The sequence below is a fragment of the Ursus arctos genome, unplaced genomic scaffold (genome assembly GCF_023065955.2).
Source record: "Ursus arctos isolate Adak ecotype North America unplaced genomic scaffold, UrsArc2.0 scaffold_12, whole genome shotgun sequence".
Taxonomy (NCBI): Eukaryota; Metazoa; Chordata; class Mammalia; order Carnivora; family Ursidae; genus Ursus; species Ursus arctos.
This window is the reverse complement of record NW_026622786.1, coordinates 5,694,862-5,722,326: the sequence shown is the minus strand read 5'-3', so window position 1 is coordinate 5,722,326 and position 27,465 is coordinate 5,694,862. Positions and strand designations below refer to the sequence as shown.

The following is a 27,465-nucleotide window of genomic DNA, read 5'->3' as shown; positions in this document are numbered from 1 at the left end:
GAATGGATGGAAGGAAGGAAGGAAGGAAGGAAGGAAGGAAGGAAGGAAGGAAGGAAGGAAAAGAAGGAAAGAGAGAGAGGGAAAGAGGAAGGAAAGAGAGGGAGGGAGGAAGGGAGGGAGCGAGGAAGGAAAGAAGGAAGGAAAGAAGGAATGTATCCTGGTCAATTTTCCTAGTAAACATCTAGTGAAGAACCAGTTGGTAAACACCCAAATGGTGGTGACTGTTCGGAGGGTCCCTCCATGACATGCTTTCAGGAGTGTGTATCTGACGTGTATAAAACTATTTAGAGAACCAAACCTAGAATCTGTGGATTAATATGGCTTCATTCCCTAGAACTGGTCCCAAGAGCTATGTAAGCATAGCCATGGGAAATCACCCCAAACAGCTCCACTTTGTGTGGTGAGCTCACACATCACTTGAGACCATATATGTTTCGTCTGTGCCAGAACATGTCCTCATGTGGGAAGCAGGTTCTTGCAGTTAGTGTTGGTGGTCTCAGTTGCTTTGCTGGTACCTCATAATTTTACCCTTGAAAATGTGAGTAAAACTTGATAGTGCTTAATATTTATGATTTGGGGCAACTGATTTGGCAAAGCAACCCTTTCTATCATCCCCATATTTGTTGGATGTGCTCTTACGCAATTCTCTGGTCTTTCTTGAAATAGTTGCCATTGGCCAAAGTTAAGGCAGGATAATCTGTGTACAGAGTAACTGTTGGATCATGGATTAAATGTTTCATGGCCATTATGGCCAAATTTTTTGCTAAGGTATCTTCCAAAACCATGTATCGTTCTTTTGCACGTGCCCATTTGCAACTCCAAAAGCCCACAGGGATGTTTCCCTGCTACCTTGTAGTCCTTGTCATCAATTCCCTGTTAGTTCAGGATTATAACAGATCTCATTATTTTTTTAAAAAAGATTTTATTTATTTATTTATTTGACTGAGACAGAGAGAGAGAGAGCACAAGCAGGGGAACAGCAGAGGGAGAGGGAGAAGCATACTCCCCGCTGAGCAGGGAGCCCAATGCGGGGCTCCATCCCAGGATCTTGGGATCCTGACCTGAGCTGAGGGCAGACTCTTAACCGACTGAGCCACCCAGGTGCCCCAACAGCTCTTATTAAATCCCACATGCCATCTATCATAACTCTCTATCTTGTTTTATACAATTTCCCATAGTTACAAATACAGCAGGGATAAGAAAAGATGAAGTACAGGGAGCAATCTTACCTTGAAATGGTCTGTTCATTTTTGGGAAATTTGTCACACCACATCTGGGTGAAAAATTGATCCTTGGCATGGCCTTAGCCGATGACAATTCCCTTAACTCAAATCGCCAGGAACACACCTCCCATGAAACAAGTTGGGGCTTTTATTCCTTGCAGCCAGAAAGAACACCCCCCTTGGTCTCAGGAAGAGAGCGTTAGAAAGAACCTATTGTAGATAGGAAATGCCCTTCACAGTGTCCTTCATGTTACAAGGGTTAGGGAACATCATGTGAACGTGTTGAATAGATTTTTACTGTTTTTCTTTGACTTTCTTTTTTTTTTACACCCAACATCACCAAATCATTCATTTGGAATCAGAATTCAAAGAACACGTGACAGTTGAGAAATGTATGTTTATTCTGATCCAGTTGTACAACGAATCTAGGTCAAATTACCAAATAAATGTTACATTATTTCTTCAGGACTGGGGCTTTTCGATGACTTCAAATTTAGGATCTTCAGATTTGAAGTCCGGGCATGTATTCATGTCTGCTCCACCATACATTTGCTTAAGCTTGAAGGGCTCCCTCTCTAGGTCTTGCTGGAGCTCTGGGCCAGTATCAGCATGTCCTCCAGAAGCTTCGTTCTGTAGTCTCTAACCGTGTCCACAAAGAGTTTCTGTACAGGATCAAGCTCCTTATCAGATGCCACTGCTGGAACACCAGTGTTGCTCCTCAAATGCACTGAGCCTGTAGACCGAATGAGAGAAGAGAACCTGAAGAGCCTCTGAAAAATCAGGGAGATTGTCTTCCTTGCACTCAGTCCGCAGAGGCCAGAGCTTCCGCTGCTCCCACAATTCTGCTTCCGGCCCTGGCTCAGCCCTCACCCGCCTTCCCAGGATCTCAAGGTGTTACCGATTTTTTTTCTTTATAGAGATAAGCCTACATATTTCTAAAGATTAAAAACCCAGGAGAGTAGAGATAAGCATCTGAACTAGTTCTCTACTGATAGTATTAACAAATTAGAAAACTGGTGGTTTAAATCAACGAAGAGCATTTGTTACCTCACAGTCCTATGGCTCAGGAGTCTGGAATTACGAGGCTGGGTTCTCTGCTCACAGAATTGGTCAGTATGTCGTCCCCACACGAAGCCGTCTGATAGTGACCTTGTTGTGGTTCTCTCTCCCAGGAGGGGCTGCCCTCACCATCTCACTCCTCTGGGATCCTCTTCCCTGACCCTGATTTGTGTCTGTCATCATGCTTTCAGTTTACCCAGGTGGCTTAGGAGGAAGGTTAGAACTGTGGAGCCCAGAACTGATCTCTGCTGTCTCTTCTCCAGGGGCAGAATAAATGACAGAGGTCTTCATAAAGAAATGACTCCCATGAGGGCTGACATCCCCCAGCAATTGGAGCCGAGGAGGAAACGCCCTAAAAACCCAAATCATGGAAGCAGGACCCACATCAGGTAGGAGCCCTTCCCGGAAATGTCCCCTTTCTCCGTTGAAAGCCACCTTGGATGAGGGACGTGGTCTGCTCAAACCGGAGTCAGTCTTGTGAGCACTGGGGCGTCAGAATCTCCATCCTAGGCTCTTTGTTTGAAATAGGCTTTTTTTCATACATGAGAATCTCCTTGGAGTTTTTGTCTGAAATGCAGCTTCTTTGCCTTATTCCCAGGGGATTCTAACAAGCACCACAGTGACTCTGATGTAGGTGTCCTTTAGCTCTGCAGCAGGTGCCCAGGGACTGGAGCCCTGTCTGCTACATGATGTCCCAGTTCACATCTAACTTTCCAGTGGCTCATGCTGGCTTTCCTAATTTATAGTATACATTTTCTATCATACAGGAGATACATATGCTCAAAGAGACAATTAAATGATCCAGTAAAGCGTATGTGACCTGTGGTGAAGCTGGTATCGGACTCTTGGACAGCTTCTCTGAAGGCTGTGCTTTTATTGCTTCAGCACAGACCCGGGATAGGGTTGGAACGGAAATATAGTTCGGACTGGAGATCAGTAAAAGTTCGTCATTCCTGGTAACTGTTATTTATCCACTTGACAAGTATTTACTGAATATTTCACCTGGCAGGCTGTCATGGAGGCACTGGGGACATGGCTGAGCAAGGCAGACTGATGCCAGCTCTCAGGAAAATGAATGTTGGCACAGGAGTCAGATATCTGATCGATAATCACGTAAGTGCATTTTATTTGTGATCATGATGAGTGTTACGTGATACACTTGTGTTCTGTGATCCTGGTCTATTAGCCAGTGATTTAAAAGTGAATAAAAGGAAGAGAACTATATCGCTGTGAGAAAAGATTTGTCCCCAAATAGGCCTTCTGGTGTTTTTAACAGTGGAAATGCTTACATTTAATCCAAGGTCTCCTGAAAATTACTTATGCATTTTTAAGGGGAACTTTTAATTTCAGTGTCCCCTGAAATTCTGTTGTGGGTTTCTCGAGGGTGTGTTAGGTGCCTCAACAGGGAAGCTTGCAGCCAAGGCCAGTGTGGGGGTTCTGCTGCCATCAAGTGATGAAGGAGTTTGGGGCAATGTCTTAATCTCCCGGGGCCTCAGTTTCCTCATCTGTAAGATAAGGTTGTTATTCAAATTCTCCAAAGTCACCTCCTGCTCAGATTCTGTGAGTGCATGAGGGACTGAGATGCCTGTTAAGCAGCCCTGGGGACTGCAGCTGAGACCTGACTTGGTCTCTTCTCTGCGTGTCTCCTGCAGGAGCCTGAGCTGAGCCCACACTGAAAACAGAGAACGGAGGGAGCCGATGAAAGACAGAAAAGCAGCACGTTTGGAGGATGAGAATAACCCAACGATGTCCAAGGCAATGGTGGAGCAGGTGGTTGGCGCAGGCGGTAAGAAGAAGGACAAGTTGAGTTCAGAGAAATCAGGGGAGACCACGGAATGCATACAGCAGCTTCCAACTCTGCAAGGAAGGAGGACTAAGAGAGTAACGTAGGCCACAGTGAACCTGTGCACCTGCCGAAGAGCCCCACAGGATGGAGCGGGCTTGGTTTGAACTGCTGGGAAGCACCAATTCCAAGAGGAGGAGGATGTGACCATGAGGCTCTGCCCCAGAAGCCTAGCCTCGACCTTGGAGCTGCCCTCATGGTCGATGTCCTCCACGTAAGTGTGGGCTTAGAGGGATCAATGATGTTTGGATAAGGGTTGTAAATGTCCATTCTCACTGCAGATAGTTCTGCCCTAAGGTCAGGGAGGCCCAGGGTAGTGGACCATTGCATCTGAAGCCACATGATATTAATAATATTCTTAATAATGCTGCCTGGGGGTCATGAATGGAAAGGGTCAAGGATCTACTCAGAAAGTGAAGGTTTAGGGAATATAATATTTGAGTGGAGTCAAGTGTAGTGTAGTGGGAGAAAAGTTATTGCATTTAACAGCACCTGATGACTTCCGGGGAAACAAAGCTGACGCTAATCATGGCTCTAGATGCCAAATAACAAAGCAAACCACTTTCTTGCATTGGTCGTAGAGAAACAGGAAGCCCTTAAGGCACATAACATGCTGGAAAGTTGCTCTGCCAGGAGGGTCATGCAATAAAACAGATCACCTGGCCAGTGGCAGAAGAAAGGGCTGGGCTGAGTTTGTGACAGTATCCCCTAGGTGGTGGAGAAAAAGGGTTGGGGCTTTTGAAGTTACAGGTGAGCTGGCTCATAGTAACATTACACCGTCTTGAGAAAACATATCTAGCAAAATTTTGGATTCGATGGACACTAAAAATTTAGTCCATGATCTGCAATAATTCTTTTTTTTAATGCAATGATGATTTTAATTTTTGTACTTTGTTATTTGATTACTGTCGAAGTTGAATATTTTCTCTTAAGTTAATTATCTTAAATACTTTTTATGTGACAGTCTGTTTAAGATTTGAAGTACATAATTGACACAGTATACTTCGGTTCCTTAGGGCAATGAGAAAACCATAGTAGCCTTGTGTATTGGTTGGTTATTGATTTATAAAACTGTACTAGTTTTCAACATGAAATTATGGGGATATTGACTAGTCCAGAAGCCTTGTTAACCATATACTATAAAGGAAGTTGAAGAAAAACATGCTAAGGTGAAAATGCATACAATGTTCCCCCCAAATTAAAAATTCCCAAATACAAATATGCTTTAAATGCAAAGAGTCAAGGCCTACTGTTGGAAGCTGTTCATTAGTACTGAGGAAGGTCATCAATTCACTCTACTTCTTTGTATCTAGTTAATTTTCTCCTCTGGGAAACAAACTGAGGGCTTCAGAGGAGAGGGGGTGGGGGAATGGGATAGGCTGGTGATGGGTATGAAGGAGGGCACGTATTGCATAGTGCGCTGGGTGTTATACGCAAGTAATGAATCATGGAAGTTTACATCAAAAACTAGGGATGTACTGTATCGTGACTAACATAATATAATAAAAATATTATTTAAAAAAAAGAAAATATGGTAGGAATAGAGACTGGATTAGCTAGGTAAGGATAAGTACAAGTTACCTCTAGGTGTATCCAGAATTGTTGACGGTTCCCTCTGGGCATATTAGATGATGGTACAGAATGGTGAAACAAATTTCTAATTCTGCCTGTTACTTGGGCGTAGATTTCTGATGTTTTCCATAAGGACAGATTGATTTCAGGAGAGCCTCAATTGAGAATGTCTGGGGAAAGCACCTAAAACAATCAGATTAAAATAATATGTGAGTAAGTTGAAGTTGAGCACTGCAATCATTCTTTCACAGATTATCCACTGTTGGCTTGAGCCAAAAATGACTTTTCCATTCTTAGAAAACCAAAGGGCACCTGGGTGGCTCATTCAGTTAAGCGTCTGACTCTTGGTTTCAGCTCGGGTCATGATCTCATGGTAGTGAGGTCAAGACCCGAGTTGGGCTCCACGCTCAGCCCAGGGTCTGCCTCAGATTCTTGCTCCCTCTCGGAGTCTGCCCCTCTGTTCTCCCAGCTCGCACTACTCTTTCTCTCTAAAATAAATAGAATCTTTTAAAAATTAATGACGCTCAGAAATAATGAGATTTAAACACATCCTATGATGACTTTGATGAATAACAAGTCAAGCAGCTTTTTGTTTTGTTTTGTTTTGTTTTGTTTTGTTTTGTTTTGTTTTGTTTTGTTTTGTTTTAACAGAGAGCAGAACTGTAATTCAGGATGTCAGTGGAAGAGGCGAGTAACATTCTATCCTCTCAACATCCAAATGTAAACAGGTAAAAGAAGGAATGTATAGAATTATATGTCATGTACACAATGATTGGTTGGTTATAAACAAATTGAAATAAATCTGTGTTTATATTGACTCTTGAGCCCTGTCAAATAGGCAGAGCATTGGGAAACAAAAACTGGACCGAAAGTCATTTGCATACTTAGACTTTGGAAAACCATTAGACAAACATGAATCAAACACATATAAAGCTGTTTGTGTGCCACATTTTAGGCCATCAAGGGTGAACTTTAGGAGAGACACCTAATACTGAATGGATGCTTTGGTTTTTTTGAGACATGTCACCTGAGCCACTGGGAATTTGAACTTGTGAGTCACAGAGGTGAGCAAGCTTTGCCTGATAGGATGTTAAGTTCAAAGCCTAAAGAGGTAACTTAAATATGCTACACACACCACTCACGACTTAAACCAAAGATCTTTCTCTCTTCCTTGGGGGAATGAAGCTGACGCAAAGGACTACAGCTTCTGTTGCAGAATCAGGACCTGACGCTTACAGACTCATGGGAGTGGACACCTACTTCAGATTTGAAGTAGGAGCCATTGTCTCCAACGGTAACTCAGTCACACAACTGAGTCACACACAGCCCTCAGCCTGCCACTATTAATTGTTTTAATGCTGTTGGTATCATTTTATAATAGATCACATCAGAAAGAAGACGAATCAGATTTGGGCACCATTCATGGTATTTGATGGATATATCATTGCATACCGTCCCAAGGCTTCTGGTAGTACATAGTGCTGGCAGTAGATTATTCAAGACTAAGTAAAATAATAAGAGAAAACATTGGCCCTTAAATTTTGCAACTGTGGTATCGCATCTAAACACAAGATAGATTAGCAGCCTTACCAACTGAGTGGTTACTCTTAAGGAAAGTTTATTAATGAACATACAAAGCATTTCACATGCATTGGTCCACAAGACTCTTTGTAGAGCTATTTACCTTTTCTTTGGGCTGCTGAGAAAACTCCAAGTGAATGGAATAAGATTCTTGTCACCTGGCAAATACCTAAATCTCCAAAGATATGGTCACTGGCAGATCTAGCTTGACTCTGAAAAGCATTTGTTTGTATCAAGATAAAACATCTACATATAGACTGGTGATGGGTAGTAAGGAGGGCATGTATTGCATGGTGCACTGGGTGTTATATGCAACTAATGAATCATCAAACTTTACATCGGAAACCGGGGATGTACTGTATGGTGACTACATAATATAATAAAAAAAACATTAAAAAAACATCTACATATAAAACTCAGGTGTGTTTTATGTGATTGCAATGCCTAACTGAAATATGAAAAGTGATACCATTGATAATAGCATGAAGCCTGAAATACTGAGGGATAGTCTGAGTGAAAATCACAAAATATTTCACAGAGAAATGAATGAAGCCATAGAAAATGAAGGGAAATTCTTATTCATGGGTCCCAAGCTTCAGTACTGTTCAAACATCAATTTCCCCCATCTGATATATAGACACTCAATTGAATCACTCTCAAAATCTCAGCCTTTATCCTTGGTAGAAAGTGACCAGTTGATTTTAAAATTCATAGAAAACTGTAAATGACCTAGTGTGGCCAAAACACGTGTGAAACAAAGAACCAAGTTTGAGGGCTAGCTGTACCTAATTTGAAGAACTATTCTGAAGTTATAGTAATCGAAACAGATTGGTATTGGCATATGACAGGTAAGCAGATCAATAAAATGGATTACGGATTCCAAAAAGAAACTAATACCTATACGGAGAAAAGGTTTTTGATAAACGTGAGAAGCAAAGCATTGTAAGAAGTATAATCTTTTGACTTAAAGCAGTAGCTTAAGTAATATCCTCTGCCTTCTTCACAGAGACTAGCACATGGAAGTGGTAGCTGGGCACCTGGGTGCCTTCCTTCTATGAAAACAGAAAAGTGTTTAATATACTTTATAGTCATTTTAATCAAAAGCAAATCATCTTAATAAAAACACATAACTGGCCTTAAAAATAAATTGTAACAAATTGTGAAAAGAAAAAAAAAGAAGAAGTATAATCTTTTGGAGGTCCTGGTGGCTCAGTTGGTGAAGTGTCCAACTCTTGATTTTGGCTCAGCTCATGATCTCAGGGTCCTGGGATCTAGCCCTGCATCAGGCTCCATGTTCAGCAGGGGGTCAGCTTGGGATTCTCTCTCTCTCTCCCTCTGCCCCTCCCTCCCCGAAATAAATAAACAAATCTTTTAAAAATGTATAATCTTGGGGCGCTTGGGTGGCTCAGTCATTAAGTGCCTGCCTTCGGCCCAGGGCGTGATCCCAGAGTCCTGGGATCGAGTCCCACATCAGGCTCCTCCGCTGGGAGCCCGCTTCTTCCTCTCCCACTCCCCCCACTTGTGTTCCCTCTCTCTGCTGGCTGCCTCTCTCTCTGTCAAATAAATAAATAAAATCTTTAAAAAAATGTATAATCTTTCACTAAGTGGTCAAGTGTAATATTTTCAGCACATGAATATGGATATGACCTATGTATATGCATGTGAAAATAAATACATAAATTGGAATCATAACTCACACCATGCAGAAATTAGCCTAAAATAGAGTATGGGCCTAAATAGAAACCTTAAAATGTTAAGACTTTTTGAAAAAAACGTAGTAGAAAAGTCTTTAGGAGCACCTGGGTGACACAGTTGGTGGCTCATCTGACTCATGATTTTGACTTAGGTCCTGAGCTCATGGGTGGTGGGATCAGGCCCAGAGTTGGCTATGCACTCAGTGGGGAGTCTGCTTCAATTTCTTTCCCTCTTTCCCTCCCCCTACTTGCTCTCTCTCTGTCACTTTCTCGCAAATTAAATAAATAAATCTATAATTTGAAAAAGAATTTGTTTATTTGAGAGAGACAGAACACAAGCAGAGGGGCAGGCAGATGGAGAGGGAGAAGCCGACTTTCTGCTGAGCAGGAAGCCTGACAGGGGGCTCAATCCCAGGACCCTGGGATCATGACCTCAGCTAAAGGCAGATGAGTAACCAACTGAGCCACCCAGGCACCCCAATAAATAAATCTTTAAAAAAGTGTTTAGAACCTAATGTTGGACAATGATTTCTTTCTGTTTTTTTTTTAACAATTTTATTTATTTATTTGACAGAGTGAGAAAGCACAAGCAGGGGAGCAGCAGAGGGAGAGGGAAGAGCAGGCCCTCCGCTGGGCAAAGAGCCCGATGTGGGGCTAGATCCCAGGACCCTGGCATCACAACACTTAACCGACTATGCCACCCAGGCGCCCCCGGACAATGGTTTCTTAGATATGACACCAAAATTGTGATTAATGAAAGAACAAATTTGGACTTCATCAAAATTGAAAACTTCTGCTCTTCAGAAGACATTGGTGAGAGAATGCAAAATCAGGGGAAAACATAGAAGGAGAATATATTTATAAATTACATATCTGGTGAAGATCTCCTAATAGAACCGTTGAAAGAACTCTCAAAAGTTAAGAAGAAGACAAACAATCCAATTGAAAAATGGGTAAAAGAAAAGTGCCTGGGTGGCTCAGTTGGTGAAGCAGCTGCCTTTGGCTCAGGTCATGATCTCAGGGTCCTGGGATCTAGCCCCTACCCCCTCTGTCAGTCTCCCCACTGAGCAGGGAATGTTCTTCTCCCTCCCCCTCTGCCCTCCCCACCCCACCTCCACACACCCCCCCCCACTCTTGCTCTCTGTCTATTTCAAATAAATAAATAAAACCTTTAAAAAATAAAATAAAATGATAACATGGGTAAAAGATTTGTGAACAGCTCAGCAAAGCAAAGTATATATACGGAAGGCATATAAGGACATGCCAAGATCTACATCATTACTTTAGGAAAATGCAAATTGAAACCACTATCTGCCAATTAAAATGGCAAAAATGAAAAGAATCTCCATTCCAAGTATTGGCAAGGATGTGTAGGAGCTACAATTCTCGTACACTGCTGATGGGCATGTTAAATTCTACAACTACTCTAGAAAATAGTTTGGAAATTCTGTTTTGTTTTTAAAATTGATTGATTTGAGAGAGAGGGAGAGAAAGTGAGTGGGGGAGCAGTAGAGGGAGAAGGAGAGGGACAGAATATCAAGCAGACTCCCTGCTGAGCATGGAGACCTACTTGGGGCTGGATCTCACCACCAATGAGATCATGACCTGAGCCAGAATCCATGTCAGACACTTAACCGACATAAATATATCAAAGTGAAAGAACAGCGATTCAAAAATATACCCACATATGCACAGCTATTTGATTTTGTATACGTGTGTGTATATGTTAATATTCTTTACTGGGGAAGTGGAAGACTTTTCTGTTAAAGGTAATAGAGCAAAAGATGATTTGTTTTTTAAAAAGTAAATATTAACAAACACTTCCCACTACATATTGAAATTAATTGGAGATATGAAAGCAAGAATTCCAAAGCTTATAAAAGAAAAATAGGAAGTATTTTCACAATATTGGCATAGACAAATATTTCTAAAACAGGACACAATAGCACTCACCATAAAAAATTCAATTAAATTGTTGTTCATGAAAACTAAAAGCTTCTGTATACTGTAAGACATCCTTCAAAAATGAAAGGCCATCTATAGACCAGAAATGATTATTTTCAATACATATATCTGACAAAACACTCATCCAAAATATATCAAGAACTCTTATAAATCACAAAGAAAATGAGAAAAAAACCTAGTATATTAATGGGCAGAAATATTTTAAAAAGCCCATCCCAAAAGAAGACATCCAAATGATAATAAGCATATGAAAACACAATGGGGTATCTGCTAGATTGGTTGCCTTTTTTTTTTAAGTGGACCCCAACACAGGGCTCCAATTCACGACCCTGAGATCAAGACCTAAGCTGAGGTCAAGAGTTGGATGGTGTCCCCCAAAATGGTTTCTAATGCTGCCTCCTCTCTTCACTAGATATGTGGCCTTGGGAAGCTTTGTAATATTTCTCAGGTTTTTTTTTTTTCTCATCAGGAAAAGGATAACATCTGAGTAATAAGACGATTCATAGGATTCAGTATAATCACCTGGTAGGGTGCAAGAACTGTACTTTTGCTAAGAAGGTATTTGACCTTGAATGATCCTTTACACATTTTTAAAAGCACAGACAATTGGCGAAGAACAGACAAGTTGTTCTAAAATAAATATCCTTTCACCTTTACTTTTTTAAAAACATTTTTTATTATGTTGTGTTAGCCACCATACAGTACATCCTTAGTTTTTGATGTAGTGTTCCATGATTCATTGTTTTTGTGCGTGTGTGTTTTGTTTTTGTTTTGTTTTTTTTTTTTATATTTTATTTATTTATTTGACAGAGACAGAGACACCAAGAGAGGGAACACAGGCAGGGGAAGTGGGAGAGGAAGAAGCAGGCTCCCAGCAGAGGAGGAGCCTGATGTGGGGCTCAATCCCAGGACTCTGGGATCATGCCCTGAGCCAAAGGCAGATGCTTAACGACTGAGCCACCCAGGCGCCATCCCATGATTCATTGTTTGCGCATAACACCCCGTGCCCCATGCAATATGTGCCCTCCTTAATACCCGTCACCGGCCTATCCCAATCTCCCCACCCCCTCCCCTCTGAAGCCCTCAGTTTGTTTCCCAGAGTCCATAGTCTCTTGTGGTCCATTCCCCCTTCTGTTTACACCCCCTTCATTCTTCCCTTCCTTCTCCTACCAATCTCCCTGCTATTTCTTACCTTCCATAAATGAGTGAAACCATATGATAATTGTCTTTCTCTGCTTGGCTTATTTCACTTAGCATAATCTCCTCCAGTCCAGCCCATGGTACTGCAAAGGTTGGGTAATCTTCCTTTCTGATGGCTGAGTAAAATTCCATTGTATATATGGGCCACATCTTCTTTATCCATTTGTCTGTTGAAGGGCATCTTGGGTCCTTCCACAATTTAGCTATTGGGGACAATGCCGCTATGAACTTTGAGGTGCATATGGCCCTTCCCTTCACTACGTCCGTTTCTTTGGGGTAAATACACAGGAGTACAATTGCTGGGTCATAGGGTAGCTCTAGTTTTAACTTTTTGAGGGACCTCCACACTGTTTTCCAAAGTGGCTGTACCAACTTCCATTCCCACCAACACTGTAAGAGGGTTCCCCTTTCTGCACATCTTCTCCAACATCTGTTGTTTCTTGCCTTGTCCATTTTTGCCATTCTAACTGGCATAAGGTGGTATCTCAGTGTGGTTTTGATTTGAATTTCCCTGATGGTTGATGATTTTGAACATTTTTCCATGTGTCTGTTAACCATTTGTGTGTCTTCATTGGAAAAGTGTCTGTTCCTACCTTCTGCCCACTTTTTGATTTGATTATTTGTTTCTTGTGTATTGAGTTTAAGAAGTTCTTTATAGATCTTGGATACCAGTCTTTTATCTGTAGTGTCATTTGCAAATATCTTCTCCCATTCTGAGGGCTGCATCTTAGTTTTTTTCACCTTTTACCTTTTCTACAAAGAAATCATGTATATAATATGAAGATTGGAGGGGAACCCATTTGTATTGAACAACTTTCCCCAAACCCTGAGGCATGTCTACTTTCCACGAAGACCAGAGATGAAATTCTTGACTAGGTCCAACCCCTGCAGTCTTCTCGGTCTGGAGGGGACTGAGAAAGTCCACCCTAGCCCTAGAATGATCTGGACTACCGGACAAGTGTTCCTCAGAAAAATAATCAACTACTCACCACTATAGGCCCTGGCAATTTGTGAATCTATGCATGAGGTGTAGACCAACTCAACTATATAACCAGGACTCTCCCCTGAATCAAGGCCAGGATATCATTAGATACCATTTTCAAAATCTCTGTTATAGGCCACGGCATGCTCCATAGGAGGGAAAACAAGCACAAGAATATCAATTGAGATATCAATCAACAGACAATTAATCAAGAGACAAGAAACATTATTAAATAATGTCCACCACCCCCTAAAACCCAGGAAAGTTCTCATACAAAAGCAATGTTTTGAGGAATATGTAGTTATAAATCTTCATGATTTGGGGTTAGAAGCCAGTTTCTTAAATGGACAAGCAACCCAAGAATAAATAGATAACCCGGATTTCATCAAAATTAAAAGGTTTTTGTTTCAAAGGACACTATCAAGGAAGTGAAAAGCCAATCCACACAACGGGAGAAATATTTACAAATTGTATATCTGATGGAGGTTTGCTATCTAGAATACAAAAAACAATAACAAAAAAACCAAAAAACCCCAAAACCCAAAATAGCCTCTTACACTAAGCCATAAAAGGACAGCCAACTTAAGAATGGGAAAAAGAGGGGCGCCTGGGTGGCACAGCGGTTAAGCGTCTGCCTTCGGCTCAGGGCGTGATCCCGGAGTTCTGGGATCGAGCCCCACATCAGGCTCCTCCGCTATGAGCCTGCTTCTTCCTCTCCCACTCCCCCTGCTGTGTTCCCTCTCTCGCTGGCTGTCTCTGTCTCTGTCAAATAAATAAATAAAATCTTAAAAAAAAAAAAAAAAGAATGGGAAAAAGAGTTTGAGTAGACTTTCTCTAAAGGATAATACCAATGCAACAATGAACACATGAAATGGTGCTCAGTATCATCAGTCATTAGGGAAACACAAATTTAAAGCACAGTGAGATATCACTTCACCCCACTAGTATGACTTGTAGAGAAATGGAATTCTTACACATTCTTAGTGGGAGTGTAAAATGGTGTCGTCGCTTTGCTGTGGAAAATAGTTTGGCAGTTTCTCAAAAAGTTAAACATAGGGTTACATATGACATAGCAATTCCACTCCTAGGTATATAGCTAAGAAAATTGAAAATACATGTCCACAGAAGGGGAAGAGTAGCCTACATAACACAGAGATGCAGGAAGAAGAACACTGAGAGAGCTGGGACAGGAAACAGTTTCCAAACTTCATTGCATAGATTAACTCTGGTTTTTCTCTTATGTTCTTGGTTTTTTGTCATTTGTTTGTTTGTTTTGCTTTAAAGAAAACTTTATTTACTACATACATCCTAAAAATGTGATGTAAATAGAGGAAGATCCAAATAAATTTAAAAGCTTTTCAAATACAAAGCAACTAAAGATAACTAAAGCGCTAGCATGTTTCTCGTGTTTTTAATGGCTAGAGAAAAAAAAAAAAACTAGAGAAGACACAGAGAAGAACATCGTGATAGTCTGCGACTTTGAATCTTTCCCTTAAGATCTGTTTTACCTTAAAGACAAGTGGGATGAGTTCATGACAGCCCTTAAGAATACCTGTTGGGAGAGGTGCAGTTAGTTGAGCATCTGACTCTTGGTTTAGGCTAAGGTGATGATCTCATGGGTTGTGAGACTGAGCCCCTTGTCTCACTCTCTCCCTTTACCCATGCCCCATTCTCTCTCTCAAATAAATAAATCTTTAAGAAAAAAAAAAGGGAAACTTCATGGGAAGCTATTTGTGCCTTGGTGATTTTATACACACATAAGAATGAAGAATGAGAACTATGCTGACATCATTTTTTAGAAAGAGATGGGAACTGTGGTCTCAGCACAAGGGTGGACAACTATTGAGAGTGGCCACTGAGGGTGGGTCCCCATCAGTGATGACCTTCAGGGGAGACCAGGCAGCCTGGTGTATCAGCACAGCCTCGGCAACTGGAAGGCAGTGGCTCCCCGGGTTCCATTGAAAGACCCAATGTTCCAAATCTGTTATTACAAGTGCAGACCGTTACCTGGCATTCTGGGTGCTCCCTCTGTCATTCCGGTTGGAGTCTGAGCTGGGGCAGGGCCTTTAGTTATCAGCTCTGGCATCTTGAACCTTGTTTTTGTGGTTACTGAGTCTCAAGTGCTGTGGGGTGTTGTTCAAATTGTTCCCAACAGTAAGTAGAGAATTCCTGTATCCTCAACCCTCAGTCCTGATTTAAACCTACTTGATTTCACTGGGTTTTAACCCATCCTGTGTTTGGGTTTCTTCTGCTCATTCCCCAGCTCTACCTCTTCTGCCACACGTCACCATGGCAGCACCTCTTGGCCCTCTTTCCGATCCTGGGGCAGAAAAGAGCCTCCTGAAAATCAACCAGGACCTTCAGTCCCAGCTGGAGAAAAGCAAGCAGGACTTCCGAGACCTCAAGGAGAAATTCCTTATATCCGAAGCTACTGCCTACTCCCTGGCCAACCAGCTGCAGAAATACAGTAAGTCCTACAAGGTCATGCTCACCAAAGCGATGGCTGTCTGTATTCCTTCTGAGAAACTAAAACCCTCTGCAGATGTTGTCCTTTCTATTTCCACTGTCACGATAAATTTCATTCTGACCACAATCCAGGAATGGTAGAGGTGGGTATTTTACCCTCAGTTTGCTGAGGATGGGAAAACTGAAGACAAATAGGTTAGCAACCTCCACAGGCTAGCTGTGACAAGTAGGGTGGGGTTAGAGTTCACATCCCAGTTATTGATTCCTGGTGCAGACACAGAAATGCCTGGTCTTCTCAGGATTGTCTCTGTGCTGTATCAGATCCTGCATCACAGTGACTCCAGAGCTCCATCAGGTCAGGTTCCTCTGATGTCCCACTGGCAAAGCACCGAGCTAGTGACACTGGGGAAACATGCTGATGGTACACATGGGGGGAGGGTAGCAGGTGACATGACCTGCTTTCAAGGAGATAGAGGTGGGTTCTGCTTTCTCTGAAACTGTGGTATCCATGAGTGACGCCATCCACACACAGTGACTCCCCTGGTGAGAGGGAACCCATGCAGGCTCTGCTTCCTGGCTCCACAGAGGCCATTTGATACCCTGTGATAAGGCTGAGCGTGTTTCCGGGAACATCAGACAACCTCTGCTACCTCCTCTGTATCTCCCTGAGCTGGGGAACCTTCAATGATGTAGGGAGCCCAACAGTTTGAGGCCTGGGCCATGAGACATGTGGCCAAGAGAGAATGAGGGTGAGTGGGGGAGACCACGGCCCCAGGAACCACCCAAGCCAGTGCGTGGGGTAGGCTCTCCCCCACAGTAAGCCTGAAATAAGGAGCTCGGTGGCCTTATTTTTAAGAGGGGGCTGCGGTGCCCGAGGAATCATGAGAATGGGGCACGTGCACAGCCGAGCGATAGGAAGGAATCCTGACAACTCTGAGCCCGAAGTTTTCTCATTTTCTCACAATCTGCTTTCAATATAACAAGGGGAGGTATAATTAAAAACGATTCATGCAGACAAAAGTAAAAATTGAAGCCTGTTATTTAGGAAAGTGAAGAGGTGATGAGCTTTCAGGGAAGGACAAACAAAGTTTTATTTACAACATTCCCAATAATCATCCCATTAACTGGGAAAGCAGTTGTGAAGATGATGAAAACAGGTATCACCCGAGGGCTTGCGGTGGAGGTAACACAGCACAGGGGTGAAGAGCATGGGCTCTGGGCCAGGCTTCCTGGACTCAAATCCAACTGCCTATCTTCCTGTGCCTCAGATTCCTCGTCTGTTAAACTACTACTCTCGCGGGTCCTAGTTCTCTGAGTCGAAATGAATACTGAGTAGTTCCTTGTAAAGCTCTAACAGCAGAGCCTGGCACCGTGTAAACTCTGTTCATAATTCTACTGCTTCTAATAACACACACTTTATTAGGATTTGGCCATATTCCTTTCAGGTCCTTCTGCTTTTATGCATTCTAGTTCACACGAGTGTATTGGGTGAATTTTTACCTTTGAGATACTTGTTCAGTATAGAAATCCTAGTTCAGGGGACCCATCGGTCCTGGAGTCCTGGGGGCCTTACGTCATGTCCCTGCTTAGTGTTTTACTTAAGAGGCCACAAGACTTGCTAGAGTGGCCATGGTCAGGGTTGGTGTCAGGGGATACAAATCCTGACTCTGCCAAATACCTGCTACTCACCACGTCTACTTCCCCTCTGAGCTTTGGGGCTGTTCTTTCCTGGGCTCTGAAACAGGGAGGAATCGAATGTCCTGTAGTTAGGAGGCTGAGGAATGAGAAGTGGAGCTCCCTGCGCAGAGCCTGGTTGCCAGGGTTCCATTTGCGCTGGAATGGACCCCATCTCCTCCCTTGAAGACAGCGAGCACCACAGCATATCCAGCTTTCCACTGAGACAGGCATCTCTGTTTCTCAGAGTGCGAAGAGTCCAGCGACATCATCGAATCCGTGCTGGGGGAGAAGGGGCAGCTGGAGAAGAGGGAGCGGGCAGACACGTTGGCTGAGAAGCTCAGGTAAGCAGGGCTCTGTGTGGGAGGCCGGAGGGAAGCTGTGGGCATCTCTGACCTGGGGCAGCAACAAGTCTGGGCCAGAAGGGCAGAAACCCTCACGGCAGGCACGTTCCACAACTATGTCTAAAACAACTAAGACAACAGTGATTGGTAAATGATGGACTCCAGTGACTCAGAGCCTCATTCTCTCTTGTAAAAAAATATCAAGGTCGCCAAATTCAAGGGAACAGTTCGTGGCATTTAGCACATTCACAGTGTTGTGAGATCACTACCTCATTTCCCTTTCACACAGTCACGACCTGGCTGACTACAGCTTGTCATCCGTTCCTTCAGCAAATGCTGTCCTCTTGACCCTGCCATTCTCCTAAGCTCAGGACTTAACACCAGCCCTACGGTCCACACTTCTGTGTCTGCCAGTGTGTCCATTCGCTGCACGATGCACTATATGGAGTTTTCCAGGGAAATGGGTGTGCCCAGAGTGAGCAGCTGAGGGACATGTCTCTGACATGTTCTAAGGAGGATCCCTGGGTCTGTTTCCAGAAGAAAAAGATGCAAGGGATGTCAAGGGGACTCACAGGAACACTCTCTGATACAGAGGAGGCCTTGTTTTACTTTCTTCTTTCTCTGCCACAGGCAGGTAACCACACATGTGCACAAATTTGTTTCGGCGGCTTCTTGTGGGAAATTCTCCCAGAAATCTCCCCAAAAGCTCTTATAATCTATTGATCCACTCTCTGCATTGTTAAGTTTTCTCTCTGTCCCACCGTAGACAGTGCCATCTGCTGATCAAAGACCAGACTGAAGAGCTGACCCGTTTATATGATAAGTTACGCGAAGGGAGAGATGTTTGCCAACTCCTTGATAAACACCTCGAGGACCTCCTCTCCCATGATGACCCTGAGCATTGCCAAGGACAGGGCTTCCAAGAGCAACTGGCTGAGGGACGCAGGCTGGCCAAGTGCCTAGCCCGAAAGCTCAGCTCAGGTAAGGCAGCAACAAGCCCTGATTGCACTGAGCTGCTGCAAGGCCCTGGGCTCACAAGAGTCTTCCCACCTGCCCTCACACTGTTTGTAGCAGCTCTCCTGTGTTCCCCATTGTGCGCAAGGCCATGAGAGGACCAGGACTAGAAGGTGGTAACAGAGAGGAGAAATGCACAGGCTGGAGGTCATAGTGCTCCACATGTCTGCTTCCTCCCTGAGGGAACGCAGCCCTTGGGGCAGGAGGCAGCATCCACCAGTGTTAGATCCCGGAAAGGAGACTGTGACAGGAGGCAGCTAGTTAGTGTGCTAGGATCCCCGCCTAAGTGGGAGGTTCCCGGACTCAGCCCCGTCCGTATGAAATGTGGGTGAGAGAGTGAAGTTTACTTCGTCCATATCTGTCTCCTCATCTGTAATGTATATCAAATAACCTGTTGTCACTGTAGTGAGCAGATACGGAAAATTCATGAATGCACTTCAGACAAAGTAGAGCCCCTGACCGTGTGGAGTTGGATGAGGAACTTGATGCAGTAGGACTTGGAGGTGGGAACGCTGTTTAGACAGGAACACGTTTCATAGATGACCCCTTGGTAACATTGGAGCCCACGCGGGGGCCCATGAAGTCCCCAGTGGTTCGATGTGGGACAGGGTGGTTGTCCTGTCCTCAGGACAAGGAGGAGGCTCTATGTGAGAGCTGTGATCGCACAGAGAGTCTGTTCTTGTGGTGCGACTCGTGGCACGCTGCTAGACACAGTTTGCAGAAGTCAAGATTGAAACTGGACAAGCATCTCCTGATATGGACAACAAGAGACAGTAGAAGCTGTTGCCCAGGGTCAGTGATGCTGATCCTCAGAATCAGAGACACACTGCCTGATGCATCAGAAAGCCATGCCACAGCAATTCTTAAAGACAGTGCCCTAAATGCAGTGGATGCCTAGTCATGCAAGGACACTTATGTCTCTCGGGCCATAGAGGCCACTGTGTTCATAGTGGTGATGTGGGAACAGCTGACGGGACATTTCTGAATTTATTTGCAGAAAATTATGATGAGGAGGAGGATGAACATGAAGAAGAAACACGGACCCCCAGGTGACAATGAATGTTCAGGAACCGGTAATGTGTGGGTAAAAATGGACAGGGTCTCAGAAAGAAAAGGAAGTGAGGTCAAGAGAGTCACAGATGTCAGATGCAAGGATTAGCAAAACTGTAGGTGGTCAGCAAAGGACGGCCCTGTTGCCTGTTGTCTCTGTGGTGCTGTAAACCAAGATGTATTCACCAGCCTCGGGACTCCCCGTATGGACACAATACCCATTCTTTCCTGTGACTGGACACCAGGAGATGCGTATCTACTTCCTACACAGTTCTGTAAGGGCCTTGGTAGGAAGGTGACCAGCAAAGGAATTGGTACACAGACACTAGCAAAATTAACCAGCAAGAGAAGTAACTTACCAAAACCAAACACATGGGGTGTCATGTGACACTATTAATACAAAGGTGCCTAGCAGCCACACATTTCTGCAGTCTGCAGTGACTCCAGAGCTGTAACCACTTGGTCAATCTATGTTAAAGTCAACACGACTCAGGCACGTGGTGGCTGCCCCGGGCCTGCTCTCCATCTGTGCTTCATGCCGTGACTGTACCATACTGGGGTGGTAGAGTCTCATTCCTCGTCAGCCCTGCTGTGGGCAGTACTCTGCGTATCTGCTGCTGCTACTCTCCCCCCATCCCCCATCTTGGCAGCCACACTTTGCCTCTTGTAGGATGGATAGCTTTTTCCCTCTCCAGGCGATGGCCCTTTGCTTCTAGTGACCATTCCCTATAACTCCCATCAAAACCAGCTAGGAAGCCATGATGTCTGATCCCCCCGGTTTGATCTGTTGTCATTCCTGTCTCACCCGGCACAGCGTGGAGCAGGAAGAAGTCGAAAAGAAGGAAGTCCTACAGGACAGAGTGGATGATTGTGATTTGACCCCTTCGGTTCTGGAAGAAGGGTGTGACAGCGACCAGTCTTACAGTGATGGTGAGTTCCCATTTGAAGAACAGGAAATCGGCTCTGCTCTGGATGTAGCCAGAGAATGGTCCCATACCAAAGGGGATGAAACTCCATGTGGTTCCCAAGGTAGTGTCCCTATTCCTTGTTCCTCACACCCTGTGTAGACTCAGAGTCTTAATCCCCATAAGTAGATCCTATCCTTACAAACTGTTGTGATCCAGGCTGTAGGACTGAGTTTGATATAAGACATTCCATGAGTCAGTGAGCTTTGCTCAACTCCTGTCTAAGTCACAGCACTTTTATGTCTGGGCCACTGCCAATCACTGCTCTCAAGGTGGCCCTGCCAGACTCATATACCTCTCCAGCCCAGGAACAGGAGGTCACTTCAAGACCTCCTAATTTTCACTGTATCTCTCTCTTTTTTTTATATAATAATATTTTTGATTATATTATGTTAGCCACCATACAGTACATCTATGGTTTTTGATGAAAGGTTCGATGATTCATTAGTTGCATATAAAACCCAGTGCCCTCCTTACTACCCATCCCCAGCTTATCCCATTCCCCCACCCTCCTCCCCTCTGAGGCCCTCAGTTTGTTTCTCAGAGTCCATAGTCTCTTGCTTCATTCCCCCTTCTGATTACCCCCCCTTACTTTATCCCTTTCTTCTCCTACCGATCTTCCTAGTTCTTATGTTCCATAGATGAGAGAAAGCATATGATAATTGTCTTTCTCTGCTTGACTTATTTCACTTAGCATTATCTCCTCCAGTGCCGTCCATATTGCAGCAAATGTTGAGACATCGTTCTTTTTGATAGCTGAGTAATATTCCATTGTATATATGGACCACTTCTTTTTAATCCAGTCATCTGTTGAAGGGCATCTTGGCTTCATCCATGATTTAGCTACTGTGGACAATGCTGCTATGAACATTGGGGTGCATATGGCCCTTCTCTTCACTACGTCTGTATCTTTGGGGTAAATACCCAGTAGGGCAATTGCTGGATCACAGTGTAGCTCCATTTTTAACATTTTAAGGGACCTCCACACTGTTTTCCAGAGTGGCAGTACCAACTTGCATTCTCACCAACAATGTAGGAGGAATCCCCTTTCTCCCCATCCTCTCCAACAAATGTTGTTTCTTGCCTTGTCAATTTTTGCCATTCTAACTGGCGTAAGGTGGTATCTCAGTGTGGTTTTGATTTCAATTTCCTTGATGGCTAATGATTTTGAACATTTTTTCGTGTGTCTGTTAGCCATTTGTATGTCTTCAAAGGAAAAGTGTCTATTCATGTCTTCTGCCCTTTTATGATTTGTTTATTTGTTTCTTGTGTATTGAGTTTGAGATGTTCTTTGTAGATCTTGGATACCAGTCTTTTATCTGTAGTGTCATTTGCAAATATATTCTCCAATTCCAGGGCTGCCTCTTAGTTTTTTTGACTGTTTCCTTTGCTATGCAGAAGCTTTTTATCTTGATGAAGTCCCAGAAGTTCATTTAATCTTTTGTTTATCTTGCCTTTGGAGATGTGTCATGAAACAAGTTGCCGTGGCCGATGTCGTAGAGGTTGCAGCAACCCTCTCGGAAGCAGCCGGGTTCTTCCCCAGGATCTCGGAGTGGGGGGGAAGAATCAACTTATTGTTGGCATAGACTCAAGACAGGATGCTGTGATGATGGCCTGTTTTATCAGGGACATTTATTTTTTTTAGATTTTATTTATTTATTTGAAAGAGATAGAGACAGCCAGCAAGAGAGGGAACACAAGCAGAGGGAGTGGGAGAGGAAAAAGCAGGCTGATAGTGGAGGAGCCTGATGTGGGGCTCGATCCCATAACGCCAGGATCACCCCCTGAGCCGAAGGAAGACAGTAAATCGCTGTGCCACCCAGGCGCCCCCTATCAGGGACATTTAATTAATGGTTTAAGAGAGCAATGCCAGTGATTGCTTCCAGCGCCCTCCTAAGCCCTCCTGGATGAGTTCTCTCATGGTTGCCTGTTTTCACTCTGCTTCTGTTGCTCTCCTGTGCTACATGGGACCTAAGAGTGGGCATTCGTGAAGGGGAGTCTGTGTCATGTAACTCTTTCTCTTCCTTTATTTGCAGAAAACCAAATTGATCAGGAGGGACCGAAAGGACAAGAGTCAGTTGCCCCCAGGTAATTCTGAATTCTTGGGGGCTGTGAATTCAGAAGTGGCACCCAGGGAAAAGCAGAAAGTGCTAAAGAGAACTATATTATCTATTCGGTCCATGACAAGTTATCCTTTTTCACAATGCTTTCCGTTTTTTTGTGGTACTTGGATTGCTTCCCATTTCTTAGTTACCTCTCTCGTTGAGTAACCCACAGTCAGCCGACCCAGGTAAACTAATATGTCCCAGGGATCGCTGTGCTCGCTCATTCTCTCCTCTGTGCTTTTTTTGAGAGATGCATGTCTTCTTTCTGCCTGTTAGATTTATCACATTGACATGTGTTCCTAGCAAGAACATATCAGAGCAAGAAGACAAACATATACTATCGCGCCAGATATTGAGAGAAAGAGGCCTTTCTGGATGAGATAGCTGGGACAGTCGCTTGGCCACTCCATGCAGAACTGGATGCCATTTGACAGGAAGGGGGAAAGCCACCATTCTGAGACTCTGTATGTAGTGAGTCATGACTGGATGGCACAGAGATAATTGAGGCTCCTTCCTCACAAGCTTGCTGTTTGGCCTGTGCGCTGAGCACTTACTGTCCTTTCTAACTGCTGCTCCTGTGACAAACAGAGCTTGTCGCACTCAAACAAGAAGAGTTGTTTCTCTCTTGTATGGGTCAGCCTCTCTGCTTTCTTGACCATTCCTTTGTCCCTTCCATCAAAGCCAGACAGGACATAGGATTTCAGATCTCTCTCAGGTTAATCTTCGGTTGTCCCCACCCTGCAGGCTCAGCGGACAGCTGCTAGAGGCGGTAGAGCAGGTCGGCTCCCGGGACTCTCCGGATAATCACAACGTGACACATTCAGTTCTTCCCGAGCTGTCTGACTCCTACCGACCTTACAGAAGCGCCGCCATCTTCTCACCTGAGGACCTGGAAGTCTGTTCCTCTCTAGAAGTGGCCAGTGAGTACTCCATTGTCAAGGTGATAAAACTCCAACTGGACACCCACATAGATCTCCTGTTCTTTGTACCCCAGACCTCTGCTGTGCCGAGAGAGGTCATCCCTGTGGGGAGACCTCGTAGAGACATAGTGATCTGAACTGGGCTCTAGGATTGAGTTTTAAGCACAGATGTCAGGTGTGTCAGGGAGCTTTGCTCTCTTCCTAGTCCCAGGGCATGCCCATGTCATCTTGGCTTCTCTGTCAGGTCATTGAGCCACACTCAACTCACCTGAGCAAGATGAGCGCAGAAGGTGTCTGTCAGACCTAATTTGGATGAAACCTTTCTTCTCACCTTCAATAAGCTCTACGTTTCACCTCTGAGCCAGGTCCTTTACGAATCTGTGCCTGCCACTGTCAGTTGGCATTCTTGTCCAGGGGTAACTGGTTTTGCTATTCTAAACCCCACTTGTCTCTCTCCTTTGATGCCTGACAGCCTTGGCAGGCTTTCCTATATCTTTGGAGGTGTCACTCCCCTGGTGCGTTCCCTTCCTTTAGTCTGTCTCTTTGTTTATCTTCCCTCCTCTCAAGTTAGCTGAGAACCAGAACCGGACCAATGCTATCGGACAGTGTATGTTTCCCTTGAGCCGTGCACGATCCTGAAACAGACGTACCCCATGAAAGGCCCCAGTATCTATGCAGCCTTGAAGATTGTTCTGCTTTGATGGTGTATAGATTCCATTCATGGGTTTAATCTCAATGGCTTCTTCCTCTCAACCATTCACCAACAGCATTTCAGATGGAAGAAAGCCTGAATATTGCAGCAACCGTCTAGGAAGCAACCGGGTTCTTCCCCGGGATCTCGGGGGGAAAAGAATCAACGTGTTGTTTGCCTACACTCAAGACAGGATGCTCTGATGATGGCCTGTCATACCAGGGTCACTTGTTTAATGGCTTAAGAGCGCAATGCCAGTGATTGCTTGCAGGGCCCTCCTAAGCCGTCCTGGATGAGTTCTCTCACGGTTGCCTGTTTTCAATCTGCTTCTGTTGCTCTCCTGTGCTACATGGTACCTAAGAGTGGGCATTTGTGAAGGAGAGTCTGTGTCATGTAACTCTTTCTCTTCCTTTATTTGCAGAAAACCAAATTGATCAGGAGGGACCGAAAGGACAAGAGTCAGTTGCCCCCAGGTAATTCTGAGTTCTTGGGGGCTGTGAATTCAGAAGTGGCACCCAGGGAAAAGCAGAAAGTGCTGAAGAGAACTATATTATCTATTCGGTCCATGACAAGTTATCCTTTTTCACAATGCTTTCCGTTTTTTTTGTGGTACTTGGATTGCTTCCCATTTCTTAGTTACCTCTCTCGTTGAGTAACCCACAGTCAGCCGACCCAGGTAAACTAATATGTCCCAGGGATCGCTGTGCTCGCTCATTCTCTCCTCTGTGCTTTTTTGAGAGATGCATGTCTTCTTTCTGCCTGTTAGATTTATCACGTTGACATGTGTTCCTAGCAAGAACATATCACAGCAAGAAGACAAACATATACTATCGTGCCAGATATGGAGAGAAAGAGGCCTTTCTGGATGAGATAGCTGGGACAGTCGCTTGGCCTCTCCATGCAGAACTGGATGCCATTTGACAGGAAGGGGGAAAGCCACCATTCTGAGACTCTGTATGTAGTGAGTCATGACTGGATGGCACAGAGATAATTGAGGCTCCTTCCTCACAAGCTTGCTGTTTGGCCTGTGCGCTGAGCACTTACTGTCCTTTCTATCTGCTGCTCCTGTGACAAACAGAGCTTGTCGCACTCAAACAAGAAGAGTTGTTTCTCTCTTGTATGGGTCAGCCTCTCTGCTTTCTTGACCATTCCTTTGTCCCTTCCATCAAAGCCAGACAGGACATAGGATTTCAGATCCCTCTCAGGTTAATCTTCGGTTGTCCCCACCCTGCAGGCTCAGTGGACAGCTGCTAGAGGTGGTAGAGCACGTCAGCTCCCGGGACTCTCCGGATAATCACAACGTGACATATTCAGTTCTTCCCGAGCTGTCTGACTCCTACCGGCCTTACAGGAGCGCCGCCATCTTCTCACCTGAGGACCTGGAAGTCTGTTCCTCTCTAGAAGTGGCCAGTGAGTACTCCATTGTCAAGGTGATAAAGCTCCAACTGGACACCCACATAGATCTCCTGTTCTTTGTACCCCAGACCTCTGCTGTGCCGTGAGAGGTCATCCCTGTGGGGAGGCCTTGTAGAGACATATTGATCTGAACTGGGCTCTAGGATTGAGTTTTAAGCACAGATGTCAGGTGTGTCAGGGAGCTTTGCTCTCTTCCTAGTCCCAGGGCATGCCCATGTCATCTTGGCTTCTCTGTCAGGTCATTGGGCCACACTCAACTCACCTGAGCAAGATGAGCGCAGAAGGTGTCTGTCAGACCTAATTTGGATGAAACCTTTCTTCTCACCTTCAATAAGCTCTACGTTTCACCTCTGAGCCAGGTCCTTTACGAATCTGTGCCCGCCACTGTCAGTTGGCATTCTTGTCCAGGGGTAACTGGTTTTGCTATTCTAAACCCCACTTGTCTCTCTCCTTTGATGCCTGACAGCCTTGGCGGGCTTTCCTATATCTTTGGAGGTGTCACTCCCCTGGTGCGTTCCCTTCCTTTAGTCTGTCTCTTTGTTTATCTTCCCTCCTCTCAAGTTAGCTGAGAACCAGAACTGGACCAATGCTATCGGACAGTGTATGTTTCCCTTGAGCCGCGCACTATCCTGAAACAGACGTACCCCATGAAAGGCCCCAGTATCTATGCAGCCTTGAAGATTGTTCTGCTTTGATGGTGTATAGATTCCATTCATGGGTTTAATCTCAATGGCTTCTTCCTCTCAACCATTCACCAACAGCATTTCAGATGGAAGAAAGCCTGAATATTGCAGCAACCGTCTAGGAAGCAACCGGGTTCTTCCCCGGGATCTCGGGGGGAAAAGAATCAACGTGTTGTTTGCCTACACTCAAGACAGGATGCTCTGATGATGGCCTGTCATACCAGGGTCACTTGTTTAATGGCTTAAGAGAGCAATGCCAGTGATTGCTTGCAGGGCCCTCCTAAGCCCTCCTGGATGAGTTCTCTCACGGTTGCCTGTTTTCAATCTGCTTCTGTTGCTCTCCTGTGCTACATGGGACCTAAGAGTGGGCATTTGTGAAGGAGAGTCTGTGTCATGTAACTCTTTCTCTTCCTTTATTTGCAGAAAACCAAATTGATCAGGAGGGACCGAAAGGACAAGAGTCAGTTGCCCCCAGGTAATTCTGAGTTCTTGGGGGCTGTGAATTCAGAAGTGGCACCCAGCGAAAAGCAGAAAGTGCTGAAGAGAACTATATTATCTATTCGGTCCATGACAAGTTATCCTTTTTCACAATGCTTTCCGTTTTTTTGTGGTACTTGGATTGCTTCCCATTTCTTAGTTACCTCTCTCGTTGAGTAACCCACAGTCAGCCGACCCAGGTAAACTAATATGTCCCAGGGATCGCTGTGCTCGCTCATTCTCTCCTCTGTGCTTTTTTGAGAGATGCATGTCTTCTTTCTGCCTGTTAGATTTATCACGTTGACATGTGTTCCTAGCAAGAACATATCACAGCAAGAAGACAAACATATACTATCGTGCCAGATATGGAGAGAAAGAGGCCTTTCTGGATGAGATAGCTGGGACAGTCGCTTGGCCACTCCATGCAGAACTGGATGCCATTTGACAGGAAGGGGGAAAGCCACCATTCTGAGACTCTGTATGTAGTGAGTCATGACTGGATGGCACAGAGATAATTGAGGCTCCTTCCTCACAAGCTTGC

At 44.5% G+C, this 27,465-nt stretch overlaps 1 protein-coding gene across 4 annotated transcripts in view; it reads left to right on the top strand.

The window, feature by feature from the left end:
* LOC125282148 (putative neuroblastoma breakpoint family member 5) overlaps positions 1-22,739 on the top strand; it is a 33,391-nt gene extending 10,652 nt beyond the window's left edge. The window contains exons 2-11 of one of the 4 annotated variants that reach the window (XM_057310769.1): positions 2,546-2,671; positions 3,292-3,395; positions 3,935-4,339; positions 6,349-6,425; positions 15,383-15,586; positions 17,507-17,603; positions 18,370-18,584; positions 19,615-19,666; positions 20,482-20,597; positions 22,669-22,739. In XM_057310769.1, coding sequence (XP_057166752.1) covers positions 15,409-15,586; positions 17,507-17,603; positions 18,370-18,584; positions 19,615-19,666; positions 20,482-20,597; positions 22,669-22,724 — 714 coding nt within the window. In that variant the 5' untranslated portion in view covers positions 2,546-2,671; positions 3,292-3,395; positions 3,935-4,339; positions 6,349-6,425; positions 15,383-15,408 and the 3' untranslated portion in view covers positions 22,725-22,739. Of the gene's footprint in view, positions 1-87; positions 2,672-3,291; positions 3,396-3,934; positions 4,340-6,348; positions 6,426-15,382; positions 15,587-17,506; positions 17,604-18,369; positions 18,585-19,614; positions 19,667-20,481; positions 20,962-22,668 lie in introns of those variants that run through there. The other 3 variants (XM_057310766.1, XM_057310767.1, XM_057310768.1) reach the window with 3 other exon arrangements.
* The last annotated feature ends 4,726 nt before the right edge of the window (positions 22,740-27,465 follow it).